Source organism: Polypterus senegalus, chromosome 12 (assembly GCF_016835505.1).
Source record: "Polypterus senegalus isolate Bchr_013 chromosome 12, ASM1683550v1, whole genome shotgun sequence".
Taxonomy (NCBI): domain Eukaryota; kingdom Metazoa; phylum Chordata; class Cladistia; order Polypteriformes; family Polypteridae; genus Polypterus; species Polypterus senegalus.
This window is the reverse complement of record NC_053165.1, coordinates 11,950,730-11,978,404: the sequence shown is the minus strand read 5'-3', so window position 1 is coordinate 11,978,404 and position 27,675 is coordinate 11,950,730. Positions and strand designations below refer to the sequence as shown.

The 27,675-nt window shown below is 37.4% G+C and overlaps 1 protein-coding gene across 1 annotated transcript in view; it reads left to right on the top strand.

Moving 5' to 3' along the window:
• The window catches only part of LOC120540181 (inositol 1,4,5-trisphosphate receptor type 1), an 86,810-nt gene that overhangs the window by 45,864 nt on the left and 13,271 nt on the right, over window positions 1-27,675 (top strand). The window contains exons 6-26 of the mRNA XM_039770734.1: window positions 2,029-2,187; window positions 3,153-3,251; window positions 3,711-3,794; window positions 3,958-4,104; window positions 4,315-4,410; window positions 5,868-5,912; window positions 9,063-9,217; window positions 10,877-10,976; window positions 11,534-11,694; window positions 11,951-12,092; window positions 12,173-12,331; window positions 14,000-14,172; window positions 16,419-16,538; window positions 16,635-16,832; window positions 19,871-20,122; window positions 20,975-21,116; window positions 21,589-21,742; window positions 22,197-22,387; window positions 24,835-24,967; window positions 27,032-27,086; window positions 27,190-27,355. Coding sequence (XP_039626668.1) covers window positions 2,029-2,187; window positions 3,153-3,251; window positions 3,711-3,794; window positions 3,958-4,104; window positions 4,315-4,410; window positions 5,868-5,912; window positions 9,063-9,217; window positions 10,877-10,976; window positions 11,534-11,694; window positions 11,951-12,092; window positions 12,173-12,331; window positions 14,000-14,172; window positions 16,419-16,538; window positions 16,635-16,832; window positions 19,871-20,122; window positions 20,975-21,116; window positions 21,589-21,742; window positions 22,197-22,387; window positions 24,835-24,967; window positions 27,032-27,086; window positions 27,190-27,355 — 2,931 coding nt within the window. The remainder of the gene's footprint in view (window positions 1-2,028; window positions 2,188-3,152; window positions 3,252-3,710; window positions 3,795-3,957; window positions 4,105-4,314; window positions 4,411-5,867; window positions 5,913-9,062; window positions 9,218-10,876; window positions 10,977-11,533; window positions 11,695-11,950; window positions 12,093-12,172; window positions 12,332-13,999; window positions 14,173-16,418; window positions 16,539-16,634; window positions 16,833-19,870; window positions 20,123-20,974; window positions 21,117-21,588; window positions 21,743-22,196; window positions 22,388-24,834; window positions 24,968-27,031; window positions 27,087-27,189; window positions 27,356-27,675) is intronic.

Sequence of the window (27,675 nt, the reverse complement as noted above, 5' to 3'; positions counted from 1 at the left end):
ACAGTGGTGTGAAAAACTATTTGCCCCCTTCCTGCTTTCTTATTCTTTTGCATGTTTGTCACACAAAATGTTTCTGATCATCAAACACATTTAACCATTAGTCAAATATAACACAAGTAAACACAAAATGCAGTTTTTAAATGATGGTTTTATTATTTAGGAGAAAAAATCCAAACCTACATGGCCCTGTGTGAAAAAGTAATTGCCCCCTTGTTAAAAATAACCTAACTGTGGTGTATCACACCTGAGTTCAATTTCCGTAGCCACCCCCAGGCCTGATTACTGCCACACCTGTTTCAATCAAGAAATCACTTAAATAGGAGCTGCCTGACACAGAGAAGTAGACCAAAAGCACCTCAAAATCTAGACATCATGCCAAGATCCAAAGAAATTCAGGAACAAATGAGAACAGAAGTAATTGAGCTCTATCAGTCTGGTAAAGGTTATAAAGCCATTTCTAAAGCTTTGGGACTCCAGCGAACCACAGTGAGAGCCATTATCCACAAATGGCAAAAACATGGAACAGTGGTGAACCTTCCCAGGAGTGGCCGGCCGACCAAAATTACCCCAAGAGCGCAGAGCCGACTCATCCAAGAGGTCACAAAAGACCCCAGGACAACGTCTAAAGAACTGCAGGCCTCACTTGCCTCAATTAAGGTCAGTGTTCACGACTCCACCATAAAGAGACTGGGCAAAAACGGCCAGCATGGCAGACTTCCAAGACGCAAACCACTGTTAAGCAAAAAGAACATTAGGGCTCGTCTCAATTTTGCTAAGAAACATCTCAATGATTGCCAAGACTTTTGGGAAAATACCTTGTGGACTGATGAGACAAAAGTTGAACTTTTGGAAGGCAAATGTCCCGTTACATCTGGCATAAAAGAACACAGCATTTCAGAAAAGAACATCATACCAACAGTAAAATATGGTGGTGGTAGTGTGATGGTCTGGGGTTGTTTTGCTGCTTCAGGACCTAGAAGGCTTGCTGTGATAGATGGAACCATGAATTCTACTGTCTACCAAAAAATCCTGAAGGAGAATGTCCGGCCATCTGTTCGTCAACTCAAGCTGAAGCGATCTTGTGTGCTGCAACAGGACAATGACCCAAAACACACCAGCAAATCCACCTCTGAATGGCTGAAGAAAAACAAAATGAAGACTTTGGAGTGGCCTAGTCAAAGTCCTGACCTGAATCCAATTGAGATGCTATGGCATGACCTTAAAAAGGCGGTTCATGCTAGAAAACCCTCAAATAAAGCTGAATTACAACAATTCTACAAAGATGAGTGGGCCAAAATTCCTCCAGAGCGCTGTAAAAGACTCATTGCAAGTTATCGCAAACGCTTGATTGCAGTTATTGCTGCTAAGGGTTGCCTAACCAGTTATTAGGCTCAGGGGGCAATTACTTTTTCACACAGGGCCATGTAGGTTTGGATTTTTTTTCTCCATAAATAATAAAAACCATCATTTAAAAACTGCATTTTGTGTTTACTTGTGTTATATTTGACTAATGGTTAAATGTGTTTGATGATCAGAAACATTTTGTGTGACAAACAGGCAAAAGAGTAAGAAATCAGGAAGGGGGCAAATAGTTTTTCACACCACTGTATATGTCTCTTATATGCTGTTTGGTATGGTATTTGTAAAATCACTGATGTTTGTGATGGGCATCTATTAGAATGACAGACACAACAACCGGATGGACACCGTTACCTGGACAAATTTTTATTAGAATGGATTCTTGAAGTTGGCAAAGTTTGATGTAAAGTTAGGAACATGAAATTTTGGCTTGAAGGTGGTTATATGGATAACTGTAGCTATTCCTGAGTATTTTAAATTCTGCCTGAAATCCACTCCAAGGATAGGAAATGTCAAGACTTTTTTTTTTTTTTTTTTTTTTGTCCAAACAATGAGCCTTTTTGACCATAAAGAGCCATTGGGTGAAGTGGCAGTAGGTCTGAATGAGATCACACGTGATGTTTGCGTAGACCATTTTCACACTGTTTACCTTGAACCTTTCATTCACAGTTGTTACACTTGAAGAGCAATAAATATTTAACTGTGAACAAGCGCCTTCCCGCCCTATTGGAGAAGAATGCCATGCGAGTAACATTGGATGCTGCTGGAAATGAAGGCTCCTGGTTTTATATTCAGCCCTTCTACAAACTGCGGTCTATTGGAGACAGTGTAAGTATAGTTTTGTTGATGAATTTTAGTTAGGATTCAACCTATATAAACATCTTATTTTGGGCAACAGAGTAGCATGAAAGTGATGTTGGGTTCACTCTAGGACACCGTTTGAGTTCCACCTGGTTGCCATCTGTGTGGATTCTGTATGTATTCTTATTTGTGAGGAATTTTCTTTTTATTCTAGTTTTTCCTTGTCCCATCCAGAAGTTATCCATTAGATTCAATCTAAGTTGGTATGTGTGAGGGGTATCCTTAAGTGAAATGGTGCCTGATTTTTACACAGCATCCCTGGAATACAAGTTACAAGTCAAAGCTTAACATGGATTAAGAGATGTATACATAATTGATGTCTTACTCTTGGACTGACTCACTAGGCACATTACAAACGAGCCAGGGGCAGAACTATAAAGGTGTGGCTGTTATAGTACTACTGAGATACAGTGCACATTAAAATAGAAATGCCTGGTTTAATTGGTAAATGTGCTATGCTGAAGCCCTATAACCGGTAATTTTAGTATGCTTTTATTTTTAGATCATGGTGTAAGTTGTTCTCATGTTCCAGTGTAACACTTCTAAATGTATAGATATCATTGAACTTGGACTGTATCATATGCAGTCATATTCATTATTACATTTTCCCTCTGCTTCATACATTTGTCTGTCTTGCTGTGTGTATAAGCACAACCATCCAATGTTCTCGAAGTAACATCTATTTGATGTAGAAAGATTGTCTGGAGATCGCTGCTTATGCTGGCAGTGGCTATTAATGCTGTCCCATTTTTATTGATTTAAACATGCTATTGCATCCTACTAGAAATGTTTTTTTCCCTTGAAGGTGCAGGATATCATTATGTACTCTAATATGTATCACAAGGAGTTTTCATCTGTATAAGAGGCATACATATAGTTTATTTAGACTATCTTAATTAACTGAATTAATTTCATTTGTCTCTTTCCTTTAGGTTGTGATTGGTGATAAAGTAGTTCTCAATCCAGTAAATGCAGGACAACCTCTGCATGCCAGTAGCCACCAATTAGTGGACAACCCTGGCTGCAATGAGGTGGGTTTGAGATTATGCTTGATTTATTTCTCTTGTGATTTGCATAATAGTGTGTCTCAGTTCACCATAATGTGCATGTATGCTGTCCTATATTTACCCTCAACAAACCGAACAATTTTTAGAATTTAACTGACTCCTTTGCAATGTTGGCTAGTTTCAGATAAATACATGTGAAGGTCCATGCTGTGTGGTTGCTCTTGTGCTTCAGAGTAAAGATTAGATTATGTACATGGCAATCCTATATATGCTGCCCTATGTGCTGTATGATTTGTATTTTTTTGTTTCCTTATCATATGCTCATGTTTTATCCAAATATGAAATTCTTTATAGTCTGTGATCTCCAACAGAAAGCTCAAAACAGTTAATATTCTAGTTTGTTGCTAGTTTCGTGTAATGCTATGACAGTAAAGACAGCTTTTCCCAATTCAAATATGATTTTATTTTTATTGTATTTTTAAGGTCAACTCTGTGAACTGCAATACAAGTTGGAAGATTGTGCTTTTCATGAAATGGAGTGATAATAAGGAGAGTATATTAAAAGGGGTGAGTGAGCTTAGTTACCATCCTGTTTTTTGACTAGATCCAGCCTATACCTTTTCACAACTAACAGTATATATAGGGACTTATTCACTGCATAAAGATACTAGATTTGACGTGTCTTAATTTATAAGAACCTTGGTTTTTAACTTTCTGAATTCCATCACAGGGTGATGTGGTGAGACTATTTCATGCAGAGCAAGAAAAGTTTCTTACTTGCGATGACCACAGAAAACGTCAATATGTCTTCCTACGAACAACTGGCAGACAATCTGCCACATCTGCAACGAGTTCGAAAGCTTTATGGGAAGTTGAGGTAATTGACAGAAAAATTATATTGCTTATGTATAAGATTTTAAAGGTGGTGTAGGTCATTACTACTGTAACCTAGTTGAAGGTTGTATTACTAGTTCTTTGTGGATGCTGTAAACATTTTTTTTGGAAAGCGGTACTAGTTTTTTTGTTTTATTTCTGTTGTACAGATTTTGGTTTATTACTTTTTTTTTTTTTCCTTGTTAACCCTTAGGTGGTTCAGCATGATCCTTGTCGAGGTGGAGCTGGCTACTGGAACAGTTTATTTCGTTTTAAGCACCTTGCTACTGGGCATTACTTGGCAGCTGAGGTAAGAATACAGTGGGAGATTTCTGTCCCTTGCTTGTTAACACTAGAAACACAACCACCTTCTCTAATTAGCTGCCATTGCTTTGCCAAGTGGTGTGTGTATTTTTTTGTTTTTCCCCATCACTTTTGGCCCATCAGTTGAGTATCTTGTTAACATGTCCCTACTACTTTGCCCCAAAAATACCATAAGTATATTTACATGAGCTTTCCAATTTGGTGTACGTAAAAAATTTCAGCCTAGAGTTGTGCTGCTGCTCCATATAAAACCACTTTAGTCACTGTACAAAGCAAAACACAACTTGCTTCTGCCATGCACATAAAATAGCAAATAAGTAAAAAATTTTCTTTGTGTGTTGGATGGATTGTTCATATTACTGGAGATTTGGACTTCTGTGGTGATTGGCAGGAATGTAAATTTGCAGTATATGAATGTAATAAGGCCTCAATTTTAGACATTACAGCTTTGCTTTTCTATTTTTATGGTAATCCTTTCATTTTTAGTCTTCAGTGACTTTTTTTTTTCTTCAGCTGAAATACACAGTACAGTTGAAGTAACGCAAACATTAACCCATCAAAGTTGTATATAATTTGATTCTTTTCCATGCTCTTTACCCTCATTCCCAAGCACTTGGAAAAAATTGTATTTACAGTTTTTTTCCCCTTAGTATATTAGACACAGGCAACTTTTTGGAGAACATACTTTAAGCTAATTCATAATCTATTCTCCATTACTGTACTGTAATTCAGCTCTTTCTGAATTTTAATATCCTGGGTCTCTATTGCATGCAAGTGAACTGAATTCTGCAGTTTGACTTTTTTCCTGTCTTATAGTGGGTCTGTATAACCAGTCTATATTTTTAGTTTATGATGAGCAGTTTGTCTGGGTGTATTTTTATAACTTTCTACAACCTTTTTCAAATGAGATCCCAAACAAGAAACTTAGTACCCTGCTTGCACAGAATTAACTTCCATATTCTCAAAGGTTGGGGGGCTGCAGACAAAAATGGCAGTGGACAGACAAACCAAAAAATGTGCCTGAACAACCAGTAAATGTAACTGTGTTGTAAGTGAAGTGCAACTGTGTACTTCAATTCAGTTTCAAGACTATAAAGGTGATGTGTAAAGTGACAAACTATGGAATCTTTGGTATTATTAATGTACATCTTTTTCTTTGCTTGCTCTTTGCTGCGTTTCACAATGCTGTGAGATTGTCTGTTAAAATATGATGTAACATTTGTAAATTTTCATTTTGACTAGTGTATGAAAAGGTATGTTTTCTGATTTTTCTGATGGGATAAACCACAATCCTGCTCTTTTGTTTACACATTTGGTGTTGAAGTGGTAAAGGATGTCTGTGTTCCTTTCCTTTGCAAAGTTTTTTTTAACAGTATCTTAACATCTTTATTTTGAGCTGCAGAGTACCTTCCAATCCTATAAAATTTTATATTGTTTTGTTAGGTAAACCCTGATTTTGATGGAGAGTTTCAAGAATCAAGGTCATCTGTAAGTAGTCCTGCTATAAACAGGTTATACAAGCCTTGGTTAATTTATTCCTTTTATAGTTAACTTTTTGACAAATTCTTTTTATACTGTAATTGTTTAAACCAAGAGATGCTTGTCGAATGTATTGCAGTAATTTTAATACCAGCTAAATGTGTGAGTGATATTTCTAGTACTGACAATTGCAAAGAGGCATGTTGTTGGATAAAGCTGATCAACTGAGAATTTCTCCTATGCCAGTATGCATCTAGTTTTCTTGATTTGAAACTACAGTAGAGCACAAAAGCTACTGTCTTATCAGCAAGTGGCAGTGCATCTTTCAGCAGGTCTGCTTCTCTTTGTTGAGAAAACGGACATGGCATGCCTTTAGCCTAATAGTGCTTAAAGTTTGTATAGCTGTGCTTCAGAGAAGGTAAGATTTGAAACCTTGCTTTGTCTTGGTATAGAAATATATTGCTCTACTTTCCCCATTTGTATTAAGTAGCCTCTGTCAGAATCCCTCAAATATCCCAGACTTACCACTATTTATAAGGTATTATAGTACATAACTTCTCCACACCTTCCCTTCTGCATCTGTAACCTCAGGCAATTAGGTGTAAAAGACAAGCAGGAGTTAAGTTACAATTTTTAAACAATGTATTATTGATGATATTGATTAATATGCACAGTACATTTGAATATTGACAACCATACAACCTGATAAATGTTGATGTGTAGTTTCAGTCGGCACACAGACTTGTTAGTTACTTAAAATTTCTCTAGTTAAGGCATCATTGGTGGTCAGCTTTCTATAGAACAGGCCACATGCCTGTCTCAATATGGCTGCCGAGCTGTGCTTTTCATTGTGGGGTTCTTTTCAGTTAATGGTGTGAGCTGGTCATTCATCATCAGTTTGGTAAGAGAGGGAGTGAGGTTATAGGCTTTACTATCCAACCCCTAGAGCCAATAGGGCGTCGTGGTACTTAAAAGATTTTGATACAAGCCAATTCCAAACAGCCATACTTCAGACCAATGGAGGAATAGAACACCTTCACACCTACCCTCCAAACCATATGTTAAGGTCAAGCTTGGCAGTTAGGCAGCCTGGCTTTCCTGTGGGGGGGTTGAGAGAGACTTTAGTAGAGAAACACTTGCCAAACTTGTTTCAGGCACTAACCCCCCCCCACCTCTGTCATAAAATTCACTTTCCTGACTTAGCTTTGCCTAAGTTACAAATAAAAGACATGCAAAATATTTATCAACTTGTATGCAAAATATCACATAACAAACGTGTAAAAGTTTCTTCTTAAACTTACATCTCAAAGGGGACTAAAATGTGATAGAGGCCATTATGGATCACTGACAAAAGTGCTGTGATGAAAGAGCCTGGTAGGATGCCTAAAAAACACATAAGCAGAAAAAAGAGTGCACCCTAGAAAGCCATGAAACAGATGATGCATCTAGAGAGTTTGTGGTCAGAAGCTGGCTTCACACAGTCTAAGTGCGGTTTCCTGTAGTCATCACAGCAGGTATTTGACCCCAGTAATCAATATGTACTTTTGTCTGTTGGGTGCTACATTATCTACAGTTTCTTCAAAAGCAACAATCGTATCATAATGTACAAGCCTAAAAGCCAATACTATTTACTGTAGCTTTTTTGCAGGGAACTGCTCCAATCTTTGGGTATAAATTGTAGAATATGGAGTTTGTTCCTTAACATACTGTTCTCAAAGACTATTGAACTAGAGTAGAACTGCAGAACTCTACTTAATCCAGAAATTTTTCTGTCTGTTCAGTTTTGTGAGTACTTCTACCAAAAGTGAACAGTCCTGCTCTGGCTTTGCTTACTTGGTTCTGCATGACTTTTTATTAATTTTGAAATGTGTCTTAAGGCCTGGCATCAGTCTTCGTGTTTCACAAAACCTACCTGTGTTTTGTAGCTGTGTGGTACATGTTTAACAGTAAAGATGATCAACAGTTCATGGCTCTCTTAAACATGAAGAGGTTAAAAACTTGAATACTGAATTATGTTCCTTACTGTATTGCTGACTTTAATCTAGTGTATTTTAAGCTTTCTAGACCCTAGTCCAGTTCTCCTATAAATGGCATTACAACCCAGTAGTCACTTAGAAGGGAGATCTGTAACTTGAAGATTCCTTATGATAAGGACCTAGGAATCCTAGTGGACTCTCCACTATCTACATCAAGACATTGTACAGAAGTGACCAATAAATTAAGCATAATGCTAGGTTGCATATCATGTGTACAGTACATGTCAAGGAAGGTTATGCCCAAGTTATATAATGCACTATGGAGGCCTACTTGTGTGCAGTTTTGGTATCCATAATTAAAAAACATTCTTAGCAGCACTAGAGAAAGTCCAGAGAACAGTGATTAGGCTGATATGGACTGAGAGGTATGAGCTAAGAGTTAAAGGAGCTGAACCCTTTCATCTTAAGAAGGGACATAAGTATTGAAATTATAAAGGGAATTAGTACAGTAGATCACAGTTGTCACTTTAAAATTGAACGTTGGGACATGGCTGGAAAGTTCAGGGCAGATTTCATGCAAAAAAACCTTAGACACGTTCAGTAAATGACAGAGTAGTGTGGTGGAAAGTAGGACTTCAGGGCCATTCAGATCTTGACTTGATACTGTTTTGGACAATCCTCATTGAATAGAATGAACATGTTTGTGCTGGATCATGTGTTCTCTTCAATTTTTATAATGTTCTAAAAGCCACATTGAAACTGTGCAAATGTCACAGTAACAGAAAACGGGGTGCTGCTTTGAAACCAAGGATGCTTTTTACATGAGTTAGAAACATCATGCACTGCACCAACTTATTTCCTTAAGGTGATTTATGTGCTTTTTTTTTTTAATATATATATAAATATCACAGTTCATTTGATAGGAAGATGCTGGTGTGAATAGCAGGTACAAATTTTAGTACTTTGGTATAAAAAGGTGTCTGCTTATTTATAACATGCTTTTACAGCAAAATGATAGACTATGATATATAGACCCTTAAAAAGCAAATTTAATTCATTTTGGAGTCTTTTGCTTTCTGAGAAGGGTTTAGATTCCTTATTCAAAGATTAAATGACCTACTTATACTTTTGCTTGCTTCAGTAGTTTTATGTGCTTGTAATTTAGTCATCTCTCTTGTTCCAGATGGACTCAGAGCAGGATGTGCTGAGGACCAGACTCCATACAATCCAAGAGAAAGTAAAGTATACCTTGGTGTCTGTACCAGATGGGAATGATATCTCATCAATTTTTGAGCTGGATCCAACAACTCTGAGAGGTGGTGACTCTCTAGTGCCAAGGTAACTATTTTAAGAGTAATTTTTTTAATAATGGTCTAACCCTGTCAAGTTTTTTTTTTTTTGGTTCATGTTACACTTAAAAAGTAATGTTTTCATATGTAGTCTGATCTTAGGTGGTTAGTGACAAGTATCCACATCTGTCACCTTGATTAGCAGACTATACCTGCTCTTTATTACATTGTAATAGTGGGAAAGAAATGTATTGTAGAATAAAAACCTAACACACCTTTCTGCAGTGTCTATTCAAAACCACTTTGCTTTTGCTCAAAGCCAAACACCACTTTAAGTCATGCACAAAGCCAGTCGACTTAAATACTATGGAGTATTCAGTACACACCACAATCAAAAAATATGAAAGCCTTGCTAGTCGAGAGTGTTCACTGCACTGGGAAAAAGCAGTTCAATTCTTATCTTTTGCAGTATCTTGCAGTAAAGGAAACCAACTACAACAAAAGACTAAAAAATTGTTTAGCTATGTTTGCAATATGTAGGATGTGCTGTATTCTTTACTCCCAATAATTGTACTATAAAGGACAAAAAAAGTTCCAACTGAAAGACACATTACAGTAAAAATGTTGTTGTACAATTGCAACATGTTGCTGGGACAAGGGTAAGGTAGACCCAAGGACTTCATATTGGACAATGTTCTCCCTTGCAAGCCACTAGGAAAAGAATCCTTTGGTTTGCTGAATCAATCTTTGATCATGACTCCACATGTCTCCATAGGCCAAGTCCATTAACTGAAGGAGATTTCAATCGTTCTTTTCACCACCATGCTGAAAAAAATCTTATGGGATTTAGGAAGAGAGTATAGTGGAAGAAAAAACTTACCAAACCCTGGTTATTGTTAAACCACTCGCACATCTGCCCAGTACATGATTAGAAATTTGTGTGAACAATTTAGAGTTGTGTAAATGATGACAACTCTATGCTAATTGCTTAACATTAGAATCCCTTAATCCTACAAAAAAAAAAACTCGTATAATCCTGGCCTACCTTTTGTTGCCTGTATTTGTAATTTTGCATTACAGTGCGCCATAATTGCAAACATGGTCAGAAATATTTTATGAATGATATGTTTAGACTTTAAAAAATTGAATGAATGAGCTCTGCAAATGCCTAATTAGGTGAACATTTAAGGTTTTTCTGAAAGTGATTCAATAGCTGAGTAAGAAATACAGAAACTAATTTACAATGTAAATTTGAAAGGTGTTTTTCTCGTCACGGGTCCTATAATTCCAAGTGTTGTGTTCCTGACCTAATTACATAATTATTTGGGGAGATTTTTTAAAAACAGATATTTCAGCTTATTGCTTTCGACAGAAGCAAGGAGAATGGTCATTCTTCGCCCAAACATTGCAAGTTTGATTGTATCTTGAAGGGGGGGGAAAAAAGGTCTGACAGGGCTGAGGGGGATGCCAGCTTAAAACTTATCTTTGGACACTTTCAATTTAAGGTATCCTGCTTTGATTAAATTGTTCATGTTTGTGTTCCATGCAATATGAAGTCAACACAAATATCTTAGTTTAATTGTTGAAGCATATTTACCTTTGCAATGATTTTATTTAAAGCCCATAGTGATTTTTCTCACCCTTTTCATCTAGTTGTTTAGTACCATGTAAGCAAATGGAATGTTAAGATGTATTTTTTTCATTTTAGGAACTCTTACGTTAGACTGCGGCATTTATGTACAAACACCTGGGTACATAGCACAAACAATCCAATAGACAAGGAAGAGGAAAAACCAGTCATGCTGAGAGTAAGTCTTGCGAATATAAAATGGTCTGGTCTCTTAAGTACAGATACTTTTAACATGGCACTTTTTTTTTCTTCTTATAACCTCCCTACCTTCATTTTTTTTTTTTTAATCTAAAAAGTGTAATTGGTCTTCAGTGATACCTGTCCTGAGTCCCTTTACTCTGTCTGGGTTCCACAATATTGATAACTGCGGTGCATAGAATAGTAGGCAAGCAAGCAATTTCCTCAACTTTGTTACTACTCTATTTTTCTACACTTGTCCAGCTGGGCCAACATTAATTAAACCTTGTCAGGGTATATTTCAGCTGTGGTCCAGGTTTGGGTACTGTCATCTTGCAATCAGTTATCAGTCATGACTTCTGTCTGATATTTTGCGAGCACTATGAACAAACTATCTATGCCACTTAAACTTATTTGGATTTCTGAGTTAGACTTTTTTTTTTTTTTTTATAAATAAGTAAAAAAAAAAAAAGTACATCTCTCGAAATCCTAATTAAAGCATACCTTTATCTTAACAGTGAAATCTTTTTTTGGAGAATGTTTTTAATGTCTTGTTAGATTGGCACTTCTTCGCTGAAGGAAGACAAAGAAGCTTTTGCTATTGTTCCTGTTTCTCCAGCTGAGGTGCGAGACCTGGACTTTGCTAATGATGCCAGCAAGGTGTTGGCATCAATTGCAGGAAAACTTGAAAAAGGCACCATAACCCAAAACGAACGGAGGCAAGTTGTGTATTGGCACACGTGCAGTATATTCAGAGGTAGTGCACTGGAAGTGAATGGTCTTACGAGCAAAACATTTTTGCTAATTTGGTTAAATTTGTAACCACTTGTTAAAATCACATTGAAGTGTAATTGGATAAATGGAGTTCTTTTTCTGCATAAACATACTTCTAATAAGATTTCTACATGCATGAGAATTATACTTCTAAAAGTTGCAAAAAAAAACTTGAGTATGGGTTTTGTTCTTTTCTGACAGGTTTGTAACAAAATTACTTGAAGACCTCGTATTTTTTGTTGTTGACATTCCAAACAATGGGCAAGATGTTCTAGAAGTTATGGTCAATAAACCTAACCGAGAAAGGCAAAAACTCATGAGGGAGCAAAATATTCTGAAACAGGTACCCTTTCTTGAATATTCTGAAATGTCACACATTAAGACTGAACAAATTATCCAGCAGTTTCTTATATGATCAATTAGATTTTTAAGCTGCTGCAGGCACCCTTCACGGACAGCGGTGATGGGCCAATGCTGAGACTAGAAGAGCTTGCCGACCAGCGTCATGCACCATTTCGACACATATGCCGGCTGTGCTATAGAGTGCTGAGACACTCTCAACAGGACTATCGTAAAAACCAGGTAATCCTGCTCTCAAGGAGTTTCATAAATTGATAAAATATTCATAAAATAACCGAATCTATATTATGGTTTTTACTTTAAGTGTATATAATCCCTGTATTGCCATAACTGTGGAAGTGCATAAAGTTTGTACCTCAGTCATAAATTGCTTCACAACAGACACCAGTTTCCACAATTCATAAACAGAAGTGCTGTCCTATTATTGATCTGTAAACAGTGTTTTGTGGCATCTGTTCTGGGGTGGAGTTATAAAATTTCTCAGTTACCTACTTAATTTCACTGCAAAAGTAGCTGTAGCCTAATAAAGCGACACGATACAGGACGTTGTAGGATGATATGTGCTAGATTACTCTAAACTAAATTTTTTAAACTGACTGGAAAGGAATTGTGCCCCATAAACCTTCATGTAGCTGCAGTATTTAATGATTGTTGTTTTAAACCCTTTGGTAAACTAAAAATGCAGCATTTGTAACATTTTAGCAATACTTCCTTGAACATTTTTTGGTCCCTTGCTGTAATCTAGATGGGAAATCTGCATTCCTATAATCTTATTCATCTACAATACTCCTATTTCTTTCATCCTCCACCAAAAATGAACATGCCTCATTCCTTGCAGAAAGTATAACTGATCATCTTTGGAGGAACTCACCTTTCTTTAGTAAACAGACTCTCCAATGTACTTGAAATAGTAATCTGCAAAAAGTGATGCATATCAAGTGAAGTGTGCTGTTGTTTTATCTATTTGATCCTAAACATTTTGTCATGTGATTGGTGTAGTGATGTGCTGTATAAGTGCAAGCTCCCGACCTATTTATTTTTTTTAACAACAACTTAAAATACTTTAATATTAGAGCATGTTAAATTGTACTTTGTTTTCTCTAGTAGGCCTTTTATTAGTGTTTTGATTACCTTTCTGAACTATTCTCAGTCCCCATTATTTTGGATAATGCTGAACGGTACTTGTCAATTAACAAAAGTATTTCTAACTGTTGAAAGTTGTTGGGTTTGCATTAAGTAAAGATATAAAAAAAAAATGTAGGGCTTAATTGGCACAGCTGTTTGAAGTCTTTAATTTTGCGTCATCTTCCTATTCTCATTACTACATTAATTTGACTGTTGAACTATCTTGGCCTTTTTACTAGTTGGCAAGCTTGCTGTTGTGTATTCATTCTCTCTCTCATGATGCCTACAGAGATCAGTACCTTTTTAGGTTGTTTCTACAGTTACCACTCCATAATCTAAAAAATAAGTAATTTAAAACCTTCCAGTCTTTTTGCATGTATCTGCAGGAATGTCTTGCTAAATACTTCTGTAAAATCATTGAAAGCTAGGGAATAATGAAATGTAAATTGCACCAGATGGCATGCTTGGGCCACATCTATCTATCTCTCTCTGTAATTTTTTTTTTTTTCTTATTCCCCTTAAAATGCAAGTATGACACCTGCTGAATAACTAGGGTCAATACAACCCTCAATCTCTTGAGATTTTAAGTCTCTCACATTTGCCTATTCCTGTTTTCATTTTTCTAGTTTTAGGTCAGAAATTGTATCTTAACTACTCTTACCAGTGTTAACACTTGTGACATATTTGTCATAATTTACAATATTTTTGTTACCCTGACTACTACACTTATCTCATTTATTTTTTCCTCTCTTTTTTTTCTTAAAGGAGTACATTGCAAAGCAGTTTGGCTTTATGCAAAAACAGATTGGGTATGATGTTTTGGCTGAAGACACAATAACTGCTTTGTTACACAACAACCGCAAGCTTCTGGAAAAGCATATTACTGCTGCAGAGATAGATACCTTTGTCAGTTTAGTGAGGAAAAATCGTGAGCCAAGGTAAATTGTGTGATGTCCGTCACCCCAGTCCCTTCCTGTCTACTTTCTCCAACTCCCAACTTTTATCAGATGTTGCCAACGGTGGTACTTTAAACAGCTATTACAAAATAGTGTCTGACTAGGTGTCTTGTTCATATAAGTGTATCTTTTTATTTTGTAACTTGTGCTATGGAGTGTTCGGCCACATAGCTTTGCTTGCTGTGTGTGTTTAAGATTTGCAGCCTGGAAATGTTAAAACAATTTACTACTAAGACAGTTTTAAAAGCAGTCACTATTTGAATATAGTGTTTTAAATCTGTCTTGCCCCTCAATATTTCAACGTTTTTTTTTTTTTTTTTTTTTTTTGTTTTTTTAATTAAAAAAAAACAAAACTTTCTGGACTTCAGTTTTTTTCATGATGGGAATATAGCATTTGGATTGTTTAGTAAATTGCAAAAGTATTCAGACATCTTTACTTTTTGCACATTTTGCTATGTTGCAGTCTTCCCCACATGAGAAACCAAAAGCAAGATTGTCAAAATTTTAGCAGATTATTAAAGATAAAACTGAAATATTGAATTGATTCAGGTGTTCAGACCTTTGTAACTTTTGTAGCGATTACAGCCTGTCATCACAGTATGAAATAGGTTTCCTTTAGATATCTCTGTAGTTTGTGCTGTTCAGCTTTCCCACAAACCTGTCTAGTTTCCCAGTCCCTGCTGCTGAGAAACCATCCCCACAGCCTGATTCTGCCACCACTGTGCTTCACTTTTGGAATGGTATTACACGGGCAATAAGAGGTACCTACTTTCCTGGAGACATGGTTCCATCAGACCAGAGAATCTTGACTCATCAGTCTGACAGTCCTTTATATAAAAAAAGACATCTTAACTCCTAGTATGCTTCCATGCATCTTTTTACTGAGGAGAGGCTTCTGTTTGGCCACTCTATCATAATGCTCCGACTTGCGGAGTGTTGCTATGATGGTGGTTCTCCTGAAGTTTCTCCCAACTCGTCCAGCGTGACTATGTTCTTGGTCACCTCTCTTACCATGGTCCTTCTCCCAGAATTGCTGAATTTGGTCAGGTGGCCAGCTGCATTGTTTCAAACGTGTTTCATGCAAGAATTATTTAGGCAGCTGTGCCCCTGTAAACCTTCAAGTGCTGTAGGATTTGTTTTTGTAGCACTTCCTAGATCTGTGCCTCAACAAACTCCTATCTCTAAGCTTTGCAGGAAATTCCTTTGACCTCCCGGCTTGGCCTTTGCTCAAATGTGGGACATTCTATGGATAGGTGTGTGTCTTTCCGAATCATGTCAGTCAACTGAACTGACCAGTTGTGGACTCCAGAGATGATATAGAAACCTTTCATTGATGATCATTAGAATGGAACCTGAGCGAAGTTTAAACTGTCATAACAAAGGGTCCGAATACTTGGGTCAAAATGTTTTATTTAATTGTGCACAATTTCTAAAATCTTGTTTTCACGTTGTCATTCTAGAATATTCCATGTTGCTTGATATGGGGGGAAAAAATTAATTTTAAACAATTACAGCAAAAGATTGTAACGTAACAATTTACAAAAGTGAAGATCTGAATACTTTCAGAATCCACTGTAACTGAGAGGAAGGAAAGGTTTTAAAACTTTTTAGAAGAAAGTCTATGACATATATATATTTTGGGGGTGCTTGGTGACATGTTTCACAAGTTGTTAAATCTTTACCCAACCCACATAGTCAATTTATGGTAAACCTTTATTTTAGTAAATTAATTTTGTTTTGGGCCTTATGTCCCATGAGTCAATACTCAAGTACAAGACCAACCTTTCAAACTGCTCGTATCTGTTATTTCTTTGCTGTAATATTTTGTTTAACCTAAATTACATCTCGGAATGAGTTGCCAACATTTACACCGTGGTAGCAGACATAATATGGAACGACCCTTTGTACTTGGAGTGAATATAGGGTGCCCTCAATAGACAATAGTATTTAATAGCAGAGTGGTATAGGGATTTAATCCTGGGTTCTCGGTTCTGCATTCTTTCCATAGTACAATCATAAACAGTTCTACATTTTCCAAAGCATCCACGCTTCAATGCAGGGCCTTAACTACTGTATTCCTGTGGCTCCCACTGACTGGAAAGTCATCTCATTAACCATTTTAAGTGGTCAGCTTAAAACAGCACTGGCAGTGTTCTGACTTTACTAGGAGATATGTAAGCTTTATCTTTGAGTCTCTGAAATATTACTTTTTTTTAATGGTTTTTAAGGTTTTTAGATTACTTATCGGACCTTTGTGTGTCAATGAACAAATCCATTCCTGTTACACAAGAACTCATCTGCACTGCGGTTTTGGACCCAGCCAACGCAGACATACTTATTGAAACCAAGTGAGTTAGTATCCAGCTGTATGTGTATTATGTACAGTAAATGTTGAACATTTCCTGCTATTAATTGCTTCTGGTGTTTTCTGTGGTAATTTGTAGGCTGGTACTGTCCCGGTTTGAGTTTGAAGGTGTGCCATGTGGAGAAACCCCTGCTGAGGATACTGAAGAGGATGAGGAGGAAGTCTGGCTTTTCTGGAAAGACAGTAGTAGGGAAATTCGCAGTAAGAGTATCCGTGAATTAGCTCAAGATGCCAAGGAAGGGCAGAAGGAAGATGTGGAAGTCTTAAGCTATTACAGGTGGGATTAAAAAAAAATGTAAGCTAATATACTGTAGCTCTAGCAGTAAATTGAGCTACTGTATGATAGTGCTTGCAATGAAAAATTCAATAAAATAGAGTGCTTGTTTAGAAATGTCCAGGTACTAAGAATCTTGTTTGGAGTACTGCTGACAGTTTCTAGCAGGCATTTTGTTTGTACATTTGGCGCAGTCCATGAGGTGGAGTTAGCACTGGAGTAGTTAAGGTTGTTAACTGTATACTGAAAAGAGTTAAGTGCTAATCATTGTTGGCGTTTTTGGGAGAAGAAATAAATTGCAATTTTATGTTAAGATGCTGTATTTTTCTGCCTTTGAAAATTTTAGACGCATCTCTAACCTGCCCTTAAGTAAAATTTTAGAGAAGGCAGTCATTTTGCAATTAAATGACCACCTCAATAAACCTGCTATTCTTGATAAATTTCAGTCAGGCTTCAGAACAAATCACAGCACAGAAACTGCACTCATTAAAGTAGTAAATGATTTGCGAGTGAACACAAACAGAGGCCATTTATCTGTTCTCATCCTCTTAGATCTGAGTGCTGCATTTGACACCATTGATCACAATATTCTTAGAAATCGCCTTAGTCAATGGGTGGGCCTCTCTGGCAGTGTCTTAAATTGGTTTGAATCCTACCTGGCAGGTAGAAAATTCTTTGAGTTGTGGTAATCAAATCTCAGACACATGATATACTATATGGTGGTCCACAAGGCTCTATCCTAGGTCCGCTGCTTTTCTCAATCTACATGCTTCCGTTAGGTCAGATTATCTCAGGTTACAACATGAGTTACCACAGCTATGCTGATGACACACAGCTGTACTTATCAATAGCACCTGATGACTCTGACTCTTTCGATACACTAACACAATGTCTTACTGGTATTTCTGAATGGATGAATAGTAATTTTCTCAAACTAAAAGAGAAAACTGAAATTTTAGTAATTGGCAATAATGGATTCAATGAGGTTATCAGAAATAAACTTGATGCATTAGGATTAAAAGTTAAGACCGAAGTAAAAAACTTAGGGGTAACTGACTGTAATCTGAATTTTAAATCACATATTCATCAGACCACTAGGACAGCATTTTTTCACTTAAGAAACATAGCAAAAGTTAGACCTCTTATCATTGAAAGATGCTGAGAAATTCACGCTTTTGTTTTGTTACTGTAACGCACTCCTCTCAGGACTACCCAAAAAAGACATAAATCTCTTGCAAGTGCAGAATGCAGCTGCTAGAATCCTAACTAGGAAAAGAAAATCTGAACACATTTCTCCAGTTTTGATGTCACTACACTGGTTGCCTGTGTCATTCAGGATTGACTTTAAAATACTGCTTATGGTTTATAAAGCCTTAAATAATCTCATTCCATCTTATATATTGGAATGTCTGACACCTTATATTCCTAATTGTAACCTTAGATCTTCAAATGAGTGTCTCCTTATAATTCCAAAAGCTAAACTTAAAAAGTGGTGAGGTGGCCTTCTGCTGTTATGCACCTAAAATCTGGAATAACCTGCCAATAGGAATTCGCCAGGCAAATACAGTAGAGCACTGCTGAAAACTGCTGAAAACACATTACTTTAACATGGCCTTTTTATAACTTCACTTTAACTTAATACTGATACTCTGTATGTTCAATTCTTCATAATAACTATTCACAATGGCTCCAAAATCCGTACTGACCCCTACTCTCTCTTCTGTTTCTTTTTCTGTTTTCTTTGTGGTGGCGGCCTGCGCCACCACCACCTACTCAAAGCATCATGATGCACCAACATTGATGGTCTGAAAGCCACAAGTCTACGTGACCATCATCAGGTCCTTCCATGAAAACCCTAAATACAAAGAGGACTGTTTGACTTATGTTAGGTAGATTGCCCAGAGGGGACTGGGCGGTCTCGTGGTCTGGAACCCCTACAGATTTTATTTTTTTTCTCCAGCTTTTGGAGTGTTTTTTTTTTCCTGTCCACCCTGGCCATCGGATCTTACTACTTCTATGTTAATTAATGTTGACTTATGTTTATTTTTTATTGTGTCTTCTATTTTTCTATTCATTTTGTAAAGCACTTTGAGCTACATTTTTTTTTTGTATGAAAATGTGCTATATAAATAAATGTTGATTGATTGCATTTTAACACCAATTGTCTTAGTCTGAGAACCAACACATTCTTTCTCATTTCTACTGTCAGTTTTTGTACAGTTAATTTATTTTCCTTGATCTTTTCTGATACGTTTACTCTTAGTGCTTTTGTTTCTATTATGAGGATGAAAATTCAGCCTTATTTTTATATTCGGTGGAGTTTCATATTTTACACTTTTTTTTTTTTTGGAATGTATGAAAAATATGCTTTATCTGGAGTGGTTAATAATGTAAACTGTGTCAAAACATTGTAGAGATCCTAAGAGTTTTTTCCCCTATGTTGTAAACCTTCATAAACCAGGAGTAGGATTATAACTTAAACATGTTTTGTTTAAGTGCTGCCTCTGCAATAAAAATGGAGACCCACAGTTAAAAACTATAAGCTGAGGCCCATAAATATCCCCTTTCTGCTCTTTTATACACAAGGCTAATGGGATGTGCTGTGGTAGACCTCTTAGGACAAGCCTGCAGAGGTGAAAAACTGAATATATGAATTTTTATTTGAGGCTGGCGCCGACTGTGTGTGCTAGAGTTTCAGCAGATTTGATTAGATTATACTTTTTGTCCCCAAGGGAGAATTAAAATAGTATAGGAGAATATTATTTTACAAAACAAAAATTTGATCAATCCGCGATTCAGTAAACAATATGAGATATGTAAGTCTTGTAAAATGGAGTTATGCAGCTCAAATTGTATCTGGCCAAATATCTCCAGACTCCCACCTTTTCTGTCTTTTTTGCTTAACGACTGGACCTTTACCCAAAATGTACTGCTTAGAAGAGCAGGTTTTAAATATAATGGTGGTTTTATTTCTGTCTGTTACCTCTTGAAGTTCCTTGTCATGCATTGCCTAACTGTTTATTTTTTATCTCCCCCTTTAGATATCAGCTGAACCTCTTTGCTCGGATGTGTCTTGACAGACAGTATCTTGCCATCAACAAAATCTCTGGCCAGCTGGATGTGGACTTGATCCTACGATGCATGTCTGATGAGAACCTGCCGTATGACCTCAGAGCATCCTTCTGTCGGATGATGCTACACATGCATGTGGACAGGGATCCACAGGAGCAGGTCACTCCTGTGAAGTATGCCCGCTTGTGGTCAGAGATTCCATCCAAAATTGCTATCGATGAGTGAGTGACTTTGTTTGGAATTTGAAGGAGGGAGACAAGGGGGTGTAGTGGTGATGGGCTGTGCACTGTTGAGAGATTAGTTGCACAGCTTATTTTGCATGCAATTACTTATGCAAATGAACATTTATTTTAACTAATGGCTTTTGCTGTGCATCCTGCATTATATAGCTCATTGTGGGTGCCCATCTTCTACTTTGTTAGTTCTCGAGTGTTGGGCAAATCCCTTAATGTCATTGGTCATTGTTTAATTTTACAATGGCTTCTGATGTGCCTCAATATTTACTATACATTTTTAGAATGGTCAGTGCTCAATGATGGTCTTTGACATATAGACCCTTTATATTCAGCTTATTAAAATATGATTTTAGAGGACAACTTCACGTTGCTTACTTCTCAAAAGTATTCAGTGGAAAGTTATTAGCTAGCTGATGTGTGTGTGGGGGGGTTTTTTTGTTTTGTTTTTTTTTTATAATTGAAATCGCACAACGTTCCATACAAATCAATTTTTACAAAAAAGATCGAAAACAAATCAACCCTTACCCCTGAGAAAGAGAGCTAAGCCAGCAGAGTAAAACTAAAAGCTAGTAAAAATAAGTAGCTAGCTAGTGTTTTGAAGGCCAGTTTCTTACATGTGCAGTTGTTTTTTCCTGTCTGTTTATGCTGTATTTAGGTACCAAAAACTGGAGCAGATGTTGACTCTTATGGTCCATGGAACATGTTGCTGCTTATTTTAGCATGCATTTGTGTGTAATGGCACTAATAGTTTTTCAGTATTTAGTTGTGTTTAAAGAGGTGTCCCTAACATAAGGGATTTCTTTGCATGTATGTAGAGTTTTTTTTTTTTTTGGGCAGCTATGACAACAGTGGCACTTCAAAGGACGAAATTAAGGAGAGGTTTGCACAGACAATGGAGTTTGTTGAGGAGTACCTGAGGGATGTTGTTTGCCAAAGTTTCCCATTTTCTGACAAAGAAAAAAACAAGCTCACTTTTGAGGTATGTGCATTTTTAGCCCTTTTTAGTTCTGCAACTTTTTATACTTATTTAAAAATGACAGTCAATTATTTAAGCTTAGACACCATATTATATGCTAGGCTGTCTTTTAGAGAAAAGGGCCTGTAAGCCCCATTATTTTCTGCAGTTTTCCAAACTTGCATTAAAAAAAATATATATATATTTTTAATATTGTCTGTAATATTGTCTCCAGAATTATTACTGTTTGCTCATGCTTTCTCTTGATAATAAGTGTTGTCATTTTCAGACGTGTTCTGTTTCACCATGGGGTAAAGTTAAAGTAGCATGTGCATGGTGGCGGAGGTGTACTTTACAGGCTCCAGTGTCCCTGTTGTCAAGTGTGTTTTGTCTGGATATCTTCTCTGCTACTGATATTGAATAGATTCACATACGCTTCTGTTTTTTTTAAATTCCCACCCCCTCCTCCCACCCTTCCCTATCTTATATCTTAAAGGTTGTGAATCTGGCCCGAAACCTGATTTACTTTGGCTTCTACAATTTCAGTGATCTCTTGAGATTAACAAAAATTCTTCTAGCCATATTGGACTGTGTTCATGTCACTACCATGTTTCCAGTTAACAAGCTGGAGAAAGAAGATGAAGCCAAAGGTACCATCTGCCTTTTAGTTGCTTTGAACAAAACAGTTTCTTTGCTTGGAGACTTATTCAGTAAAGCATATTTTTCTTTTTCAGTTTAGCAGAATTTTAAGGAGAAATAGGTTAAATAGCTTATGCTGTAGCTAGTGTAAATAAATGAAAAGGCCAGATTATTGGAACATTTTCTTCCCGTACGGTTAGAATACACTGTATTTTTCTTGTAAATTATTAGTTTTGGAGTTATTTATTTAATTTTTTTTTTTGCAGTAGCTGGTTTGAAATTTGTTTTGGGGTAACACTCGAACTTGCAGTCTTGTGGGAGTGTAAATTGAGGGAAACAAGATATTCCATATTGGCTTTCCCTTTTTTGTCTCTTTTTGTATGTTTGCTTTTAGGGGCAGATTATTTGCTTTTTTTTGTTTTCTTTGTGCTAAAACAGAGATGCATAAATCTGATTTCTTAATAGGAAGTAATGTGATGAGGTCCATACATGGTGTAGGGGAACTCATGACACAAGTGGTTTTAAGGGGGGGTGGCTTCCTCCCCATGACTCCAATCAATCCTCCTGATGGTGATGTTGTGAAGCAACAAAATGAACCTGAGAAAGAAGATATACTTGTAATGGACACCAAGCTGAAGATTATAGAAATACTTCAGGTATGTGACCATAACACTGTAGGTTTGCGGAATTCTCTTGCATTGCCAAAGGATAACATACAATCCAGTAGAGGAGTCAGGTTCATATACTGTACATCCAGAAAGTATTCACTTTTTTCATAATTTATCTTGCGGCCTTATGCTAACATCATCTAAATTCATTATTTTTCCTAACATCCAACACTCAATACCCCAAAATGACAAGGTCAAACCTGGATTTTAGACATTTTTGCTAGTTTACTAAAAGTAAACTAAATACTAAATTGTCACAAGCATTGGCTTGGGTGTATTTCATTCTATTACTTGTCATTAATGATTCTACACCTTGTTTGGAGTCTATAAATAGTCAATTAAATTGTTTGCAGATGAAAGTCCAACAGATGACAATGTGTATCAGAGCAAGAGCCGAGCCATAAGGTTGAATGGTTTTCCTGCAGAAATTAGACATGATTATATATAATGCTACATGGTCCGAGTAGAGGCATAGATGTAGGGAAGACTACAAAAAATGTCTGCAGCATTGAAGGCTCCCTAGAGTACAATGGCCTTCATAATTCTTAAATAGAAAAAGTTTGGAACAACCATGATGCTTATTTAGAGACCTGGCCAAGCTGAGCAATCCGGGAAGATGGACCTTGGTAAGAGGTGACCAAGAACTTGGTGCTCACTCTGGAGCTCAACCAGAGTGAATATCAATGTGGAGATGGGAGAAACTTCCTGAACAACCACCACCATGGCAGTGATCCAGTAATGTTGGGGTGTATGGAACAGAGGCCAGGCTATATATGGAAAGCCCATTTAGTTTGCAAAAAGTCCTCTAAAGAACACTCAAAGTGGAAACCAGTGGAAAGAGGAAACCAGGCACTATTGTCCAGTACTATTCTAACATTGAAGTAGGTTGGTAGCAGCATCATGCAGTGGCATGGTTTTTCAGTGGCAGTGACTGGGAGAACAGAATTGAGGGAAAGCTGGGCAGAGCAAAATGCAAAGATCTTTAGTGTTCATCTGCCCTAGAGTGCTCTGCGCTGTGTATTTTCCTTCCTGCAGGACAATTATACTAAGCACAAAGCAAAGACAATACAGGAGTGGCTTATGGTCACCCCTGGGAATGTTCTATTTTATCTATCTAGAACCCAGACTTGAACACATCTGCAGAGACCTGAAAGGTGTGCTCCAATAGTCTTGATCCAGCCTGACAGTGCTTGAGACTTTCTGCAGAGATGTGTTGCTTGTCGCATCAAGACTCCAGGCTGGAATTGCTGCCAGTGGGGCTTCAACTAAGTTCTGAGTAGAGGGTCTGAATACTTGTGTCCCTAGGGTACCTCTTGCTGATGCTAACCCTACTGAACCATGGCTCCACATACAAATGCAGACATTCTAAATTGTGTGTGTGTGTGCGCATGTATATGTATGTATATATAATATAAATTCGCAGGTCTTAGTATTATAGACCAGGGTGTCCAACTCCGACCCTGGAGAGCCGCAGTGGCTGCAGTTTTGTTTCAATACAGTCCTTGCCAATAATAGATCTTATTTAATTTCATGGCTTGTTAGTGTTTGAACTCTACCATGTCGGTTCATTCTTATATCGTAGATTCCCCACCCCCTTTCTGATGGTATATGTGTCATCCAAGTGATCTGAAGCCTAAAACGGTTGAATAACATTCAGTTCTCCACTTTCTCCTCAGTTTCCTTTTGTGTACATGATTAAACCATATATTGAATGATTAATACACATGGGTGGAAATGGAGGCAAGTTAGATGTAGAACTTCTGGTTCCTTTGTCATTTGGATCTTATTCCTAATAAGAAACAGTTAAAAAAATTAATTCAGAAATGCAGCTGTTTAAGACTAAAAAAATCTTAACAAGCAAGCCATCTAAAATGAAGCAGAAAAATGTCACTTGAGCAATACGTGCTTCATCAGCAATGAATGATTTCTCATGAAGGAACTGGGTTAGAGGAGAAACTTGAAGCCACTGTGGCCCTCTAGGATTGGCATTGCGCAGCTGTGATTTAAAGGGTCTGACTCTTAAATGGCAAATAAAGAAAGTTAATTAGTAGAAAAAACTAGTCACTATTTAACAATGGTTAGGATGAAAAGTTGTAGCCAGTGTGACTCTCCAGTATCAGAGTAGGCCACCTCTGGTTTAAACAATCCTTCTTAATCACTTGGTATAGTCCCGTTTTGAGTAAATTTAAGCTGAGGGCATGATTGATATCTAAAACAAGGTTCATGTGAATTAGAGTCCTCTCCAAAATTTCTATCTCCCAGCTGGCTGTTTTGACATGGTTGCACAGAGGAATTATCATGAAATATACTTACTGAGGGTTATTCCCTCTCAACATGTGCCACCTTTGTTCATTTTTTTAATCAGTGTAAACAATGAGCTGATTTCTTTTGTCAACCAGAAGGCATAAATATATAAATTTGGTTTTCTCTCATAGTTCATACTCAATGTCCGACTGGATTACAGGATTTCATGTCTTCTGTGCATATTTAAACGGGAGTTTGATGAGAGCAATGCTCAGAGTGAACTGCCATCTGGAAGTGCCATAGAAGGAATTGCTAATGTACCAGGTTAGTATTAGGGTAAACATTTCCTTTAATACATAAAGTATCATTGTTGGGTTAGGGATCATACACGCACTTAATTTTTATTACTCTGATACTTAATATGTTGCAATTAACACTTCACTGAAATACAACCACATGTCTTCCTGAAGTCCAGAAGTAAACTCTCCTTGCATTTACCTCTTATGGGATCTGCATTTTAGAATATAACTTGTGGAAATTATTTGATTCCATTGATAAAATAGCTACTAGTATTTTTGAATTGTTAACTGCTTAGAGTTTCACATACAGTCCCGCCATACCTCGGTGAGCCAATCAAGAGTCACACATTACAACCCAAAAGTGGTTGGTCTTTGACTCTAAATAAGCACTTCTGACACAGATTCAAAAAAGACCCAACCAACCCCCATCTCAGTGTCTGAAGTGCTTATTTAGAGTCAAAGACCAACCACTTTGGGGTTGTACCATGTATTAGTTGCCATGTGTGGCTCTTGATTGGCTCACTGTGGTATTGTGTGACTGTAGCTCAGAAAAAGGTGGCAGTAATAAATATTTAATTGGCTGGTTCATTCTCACTGGGTGTGTGTACTCATGCAGCTTCAGGGAGTTGGTGTAGTAATTGGGGAGAGAGGCACCTGCATGTCAGGATGCAGTCTGTTTGAGTTGCTTCATCGGCTTCTTGCGCTGCAAGATTGAAACGCTGCTCCCACAGAGGCCTATAAGAATGAAGTGGTATTAAAAAAGAACAGAATGGAGGTTAATGAAAGGAAGAAAGGCAGGAGTGAGGTAGTATTTAGAGAGAGAGAGAGAAGCAGGTGGATGGGAATGGTGCCCCAGAGTAGCATGTGGCCAGAGTGCGAGGGGGCTCGGATCAATCCAGTTGAGTGACTTGGGACCAGGAATGATCATCATGCTCAGGAGTGCCCTCTTGTTGGGTGGAGCCCTATGGCAGCAGTGAACACTCAGCAGAGCAGGGTCCAATGGCTCACTATGGAAGGCCATGGATTGGGCGGCGGGGAAATGGGCCAAGACCTGAAGGGTGTCTGCACCTGTTAGTTGACGTCCCTCTGAGCTTCAAGGTCCAAGTAGGGTAACATCAGAAAGGCATCGGTTTTTAAAGGGAAACACAGAAGACTGAGAATTATAAAGGAAACTCCTGCATTGTTTTAACCTAATTTTTAATGGATTATTTCTTTGGATTTTTAACCTCCACTATCACGGACTCTTACTGGAATATTTATTTATTGAAGAGTCGCACTGCACTTTGGAACAATGGCTTTTGCTTTAATAAAAGTACTAAGCACCTTTTTTTGCACCTACCCCTTGATATGGGTGTTTTGTCGTCTTGTGCTAAGCTCATCCGGGTCATGACTATCTACTGTGTTGGATTCAAGAGGCTCCTGAGATCATTTGGGGGCGTGGGGCTGTTCCGCACCTTCATTCACAATACATTTACTGTTTGCTTTAAGACGAGGGTTTGGAAGTAATCGGCAGACATTGGGACACCTGTTTGCTTCATCTTGTAAGGCTTAATTTACTTTAATTGCTGCAGAATATCTATAGCTTGTAACCTATTAGTTGTTCTCTGAACGTCCCATTTGTAATATTCTGAATTTTCCATTTTTTTCAGTTTTTTCTAACCTAAACTTGAAATGAAATTCTCTGGCAGTTAACTGCTTACCTTTTCACCGATTTAGATCAGTCATTGCATTTCATCTGATTACATTAAAAAAAAAACTGGAAAAGCTGAGGTGTTCTAAAACTTTTGCAGGGTAGTGTATATTCCTTCACCCTTAAATGTTTCAATCAGTCACTAGTTCTTAAACCCTCCTAACAATATGGTAGAGCCAAGTTCCATGGAACTCCCAAGTCTACTAGTGCTTGCACTATTTGAATTTTAAACATATGTTCATGACAACTGCATTTGAACTTTCCGCTTACAAAATAGAGGTTCTTCCTACTGTGCCATTCATGCATGTTTAATCACCCAAGCAAATAGCAAAGGGTCATTGATGCTTTTTGAATAGTGAATCTAGTGATCAAGAGTAACCTCTTCACCTTTCTGTCTAGGAACTCTTGATTTTGAACATATTGAAGAACAGGCAGAGGGCATCTTTGGTGGAAGGTGATGTACTTTTCTGTGTTAAGTTTTTGAAATCAGCAGGTCAAGTAAGTGATGGGCTGCTTTTGTGGCTTTGGGATGTGTAACTTTGTTTTTCTTATTTCAGTGAAGAAAATACACCGTTGGATTTGGATGATCATGGAGGCAGGACATTTCTTCGTGTTTTGCTTCATCTCACAATGCACGATTACCCTCCCCTCGTTTCAGGTGCTCTTCATCTTCTGTTCAGACACTTCAGCCAGAGACAAGAGGTCTTACAGGCTTTTAAACAGGTACCTTGTATTTTTTGTAAGCATGGATAATAGGACCTTTCTATCTGACTAAATTATTGTGCATTTCATTAAGTATACAGTAACTAAGTGGAGCAGTAGATGGTATGAAGGAGAGACTGCTCTAGAATCCTGGGTTAACATCCATGTCTGAACAGTGTTAGTGTATTTTTCTGCTGTCTGTGTAGATTTGAAACCTGCTTTCTCTACCATATCCTAAAGTCAATTTCAAATTACTCAACTTCAAGTCATGATATGTCAGAACTGCTGATCTTACCTCTGAGTTAGGCCATATTACACAACTTATATATCCCTGGTCATGT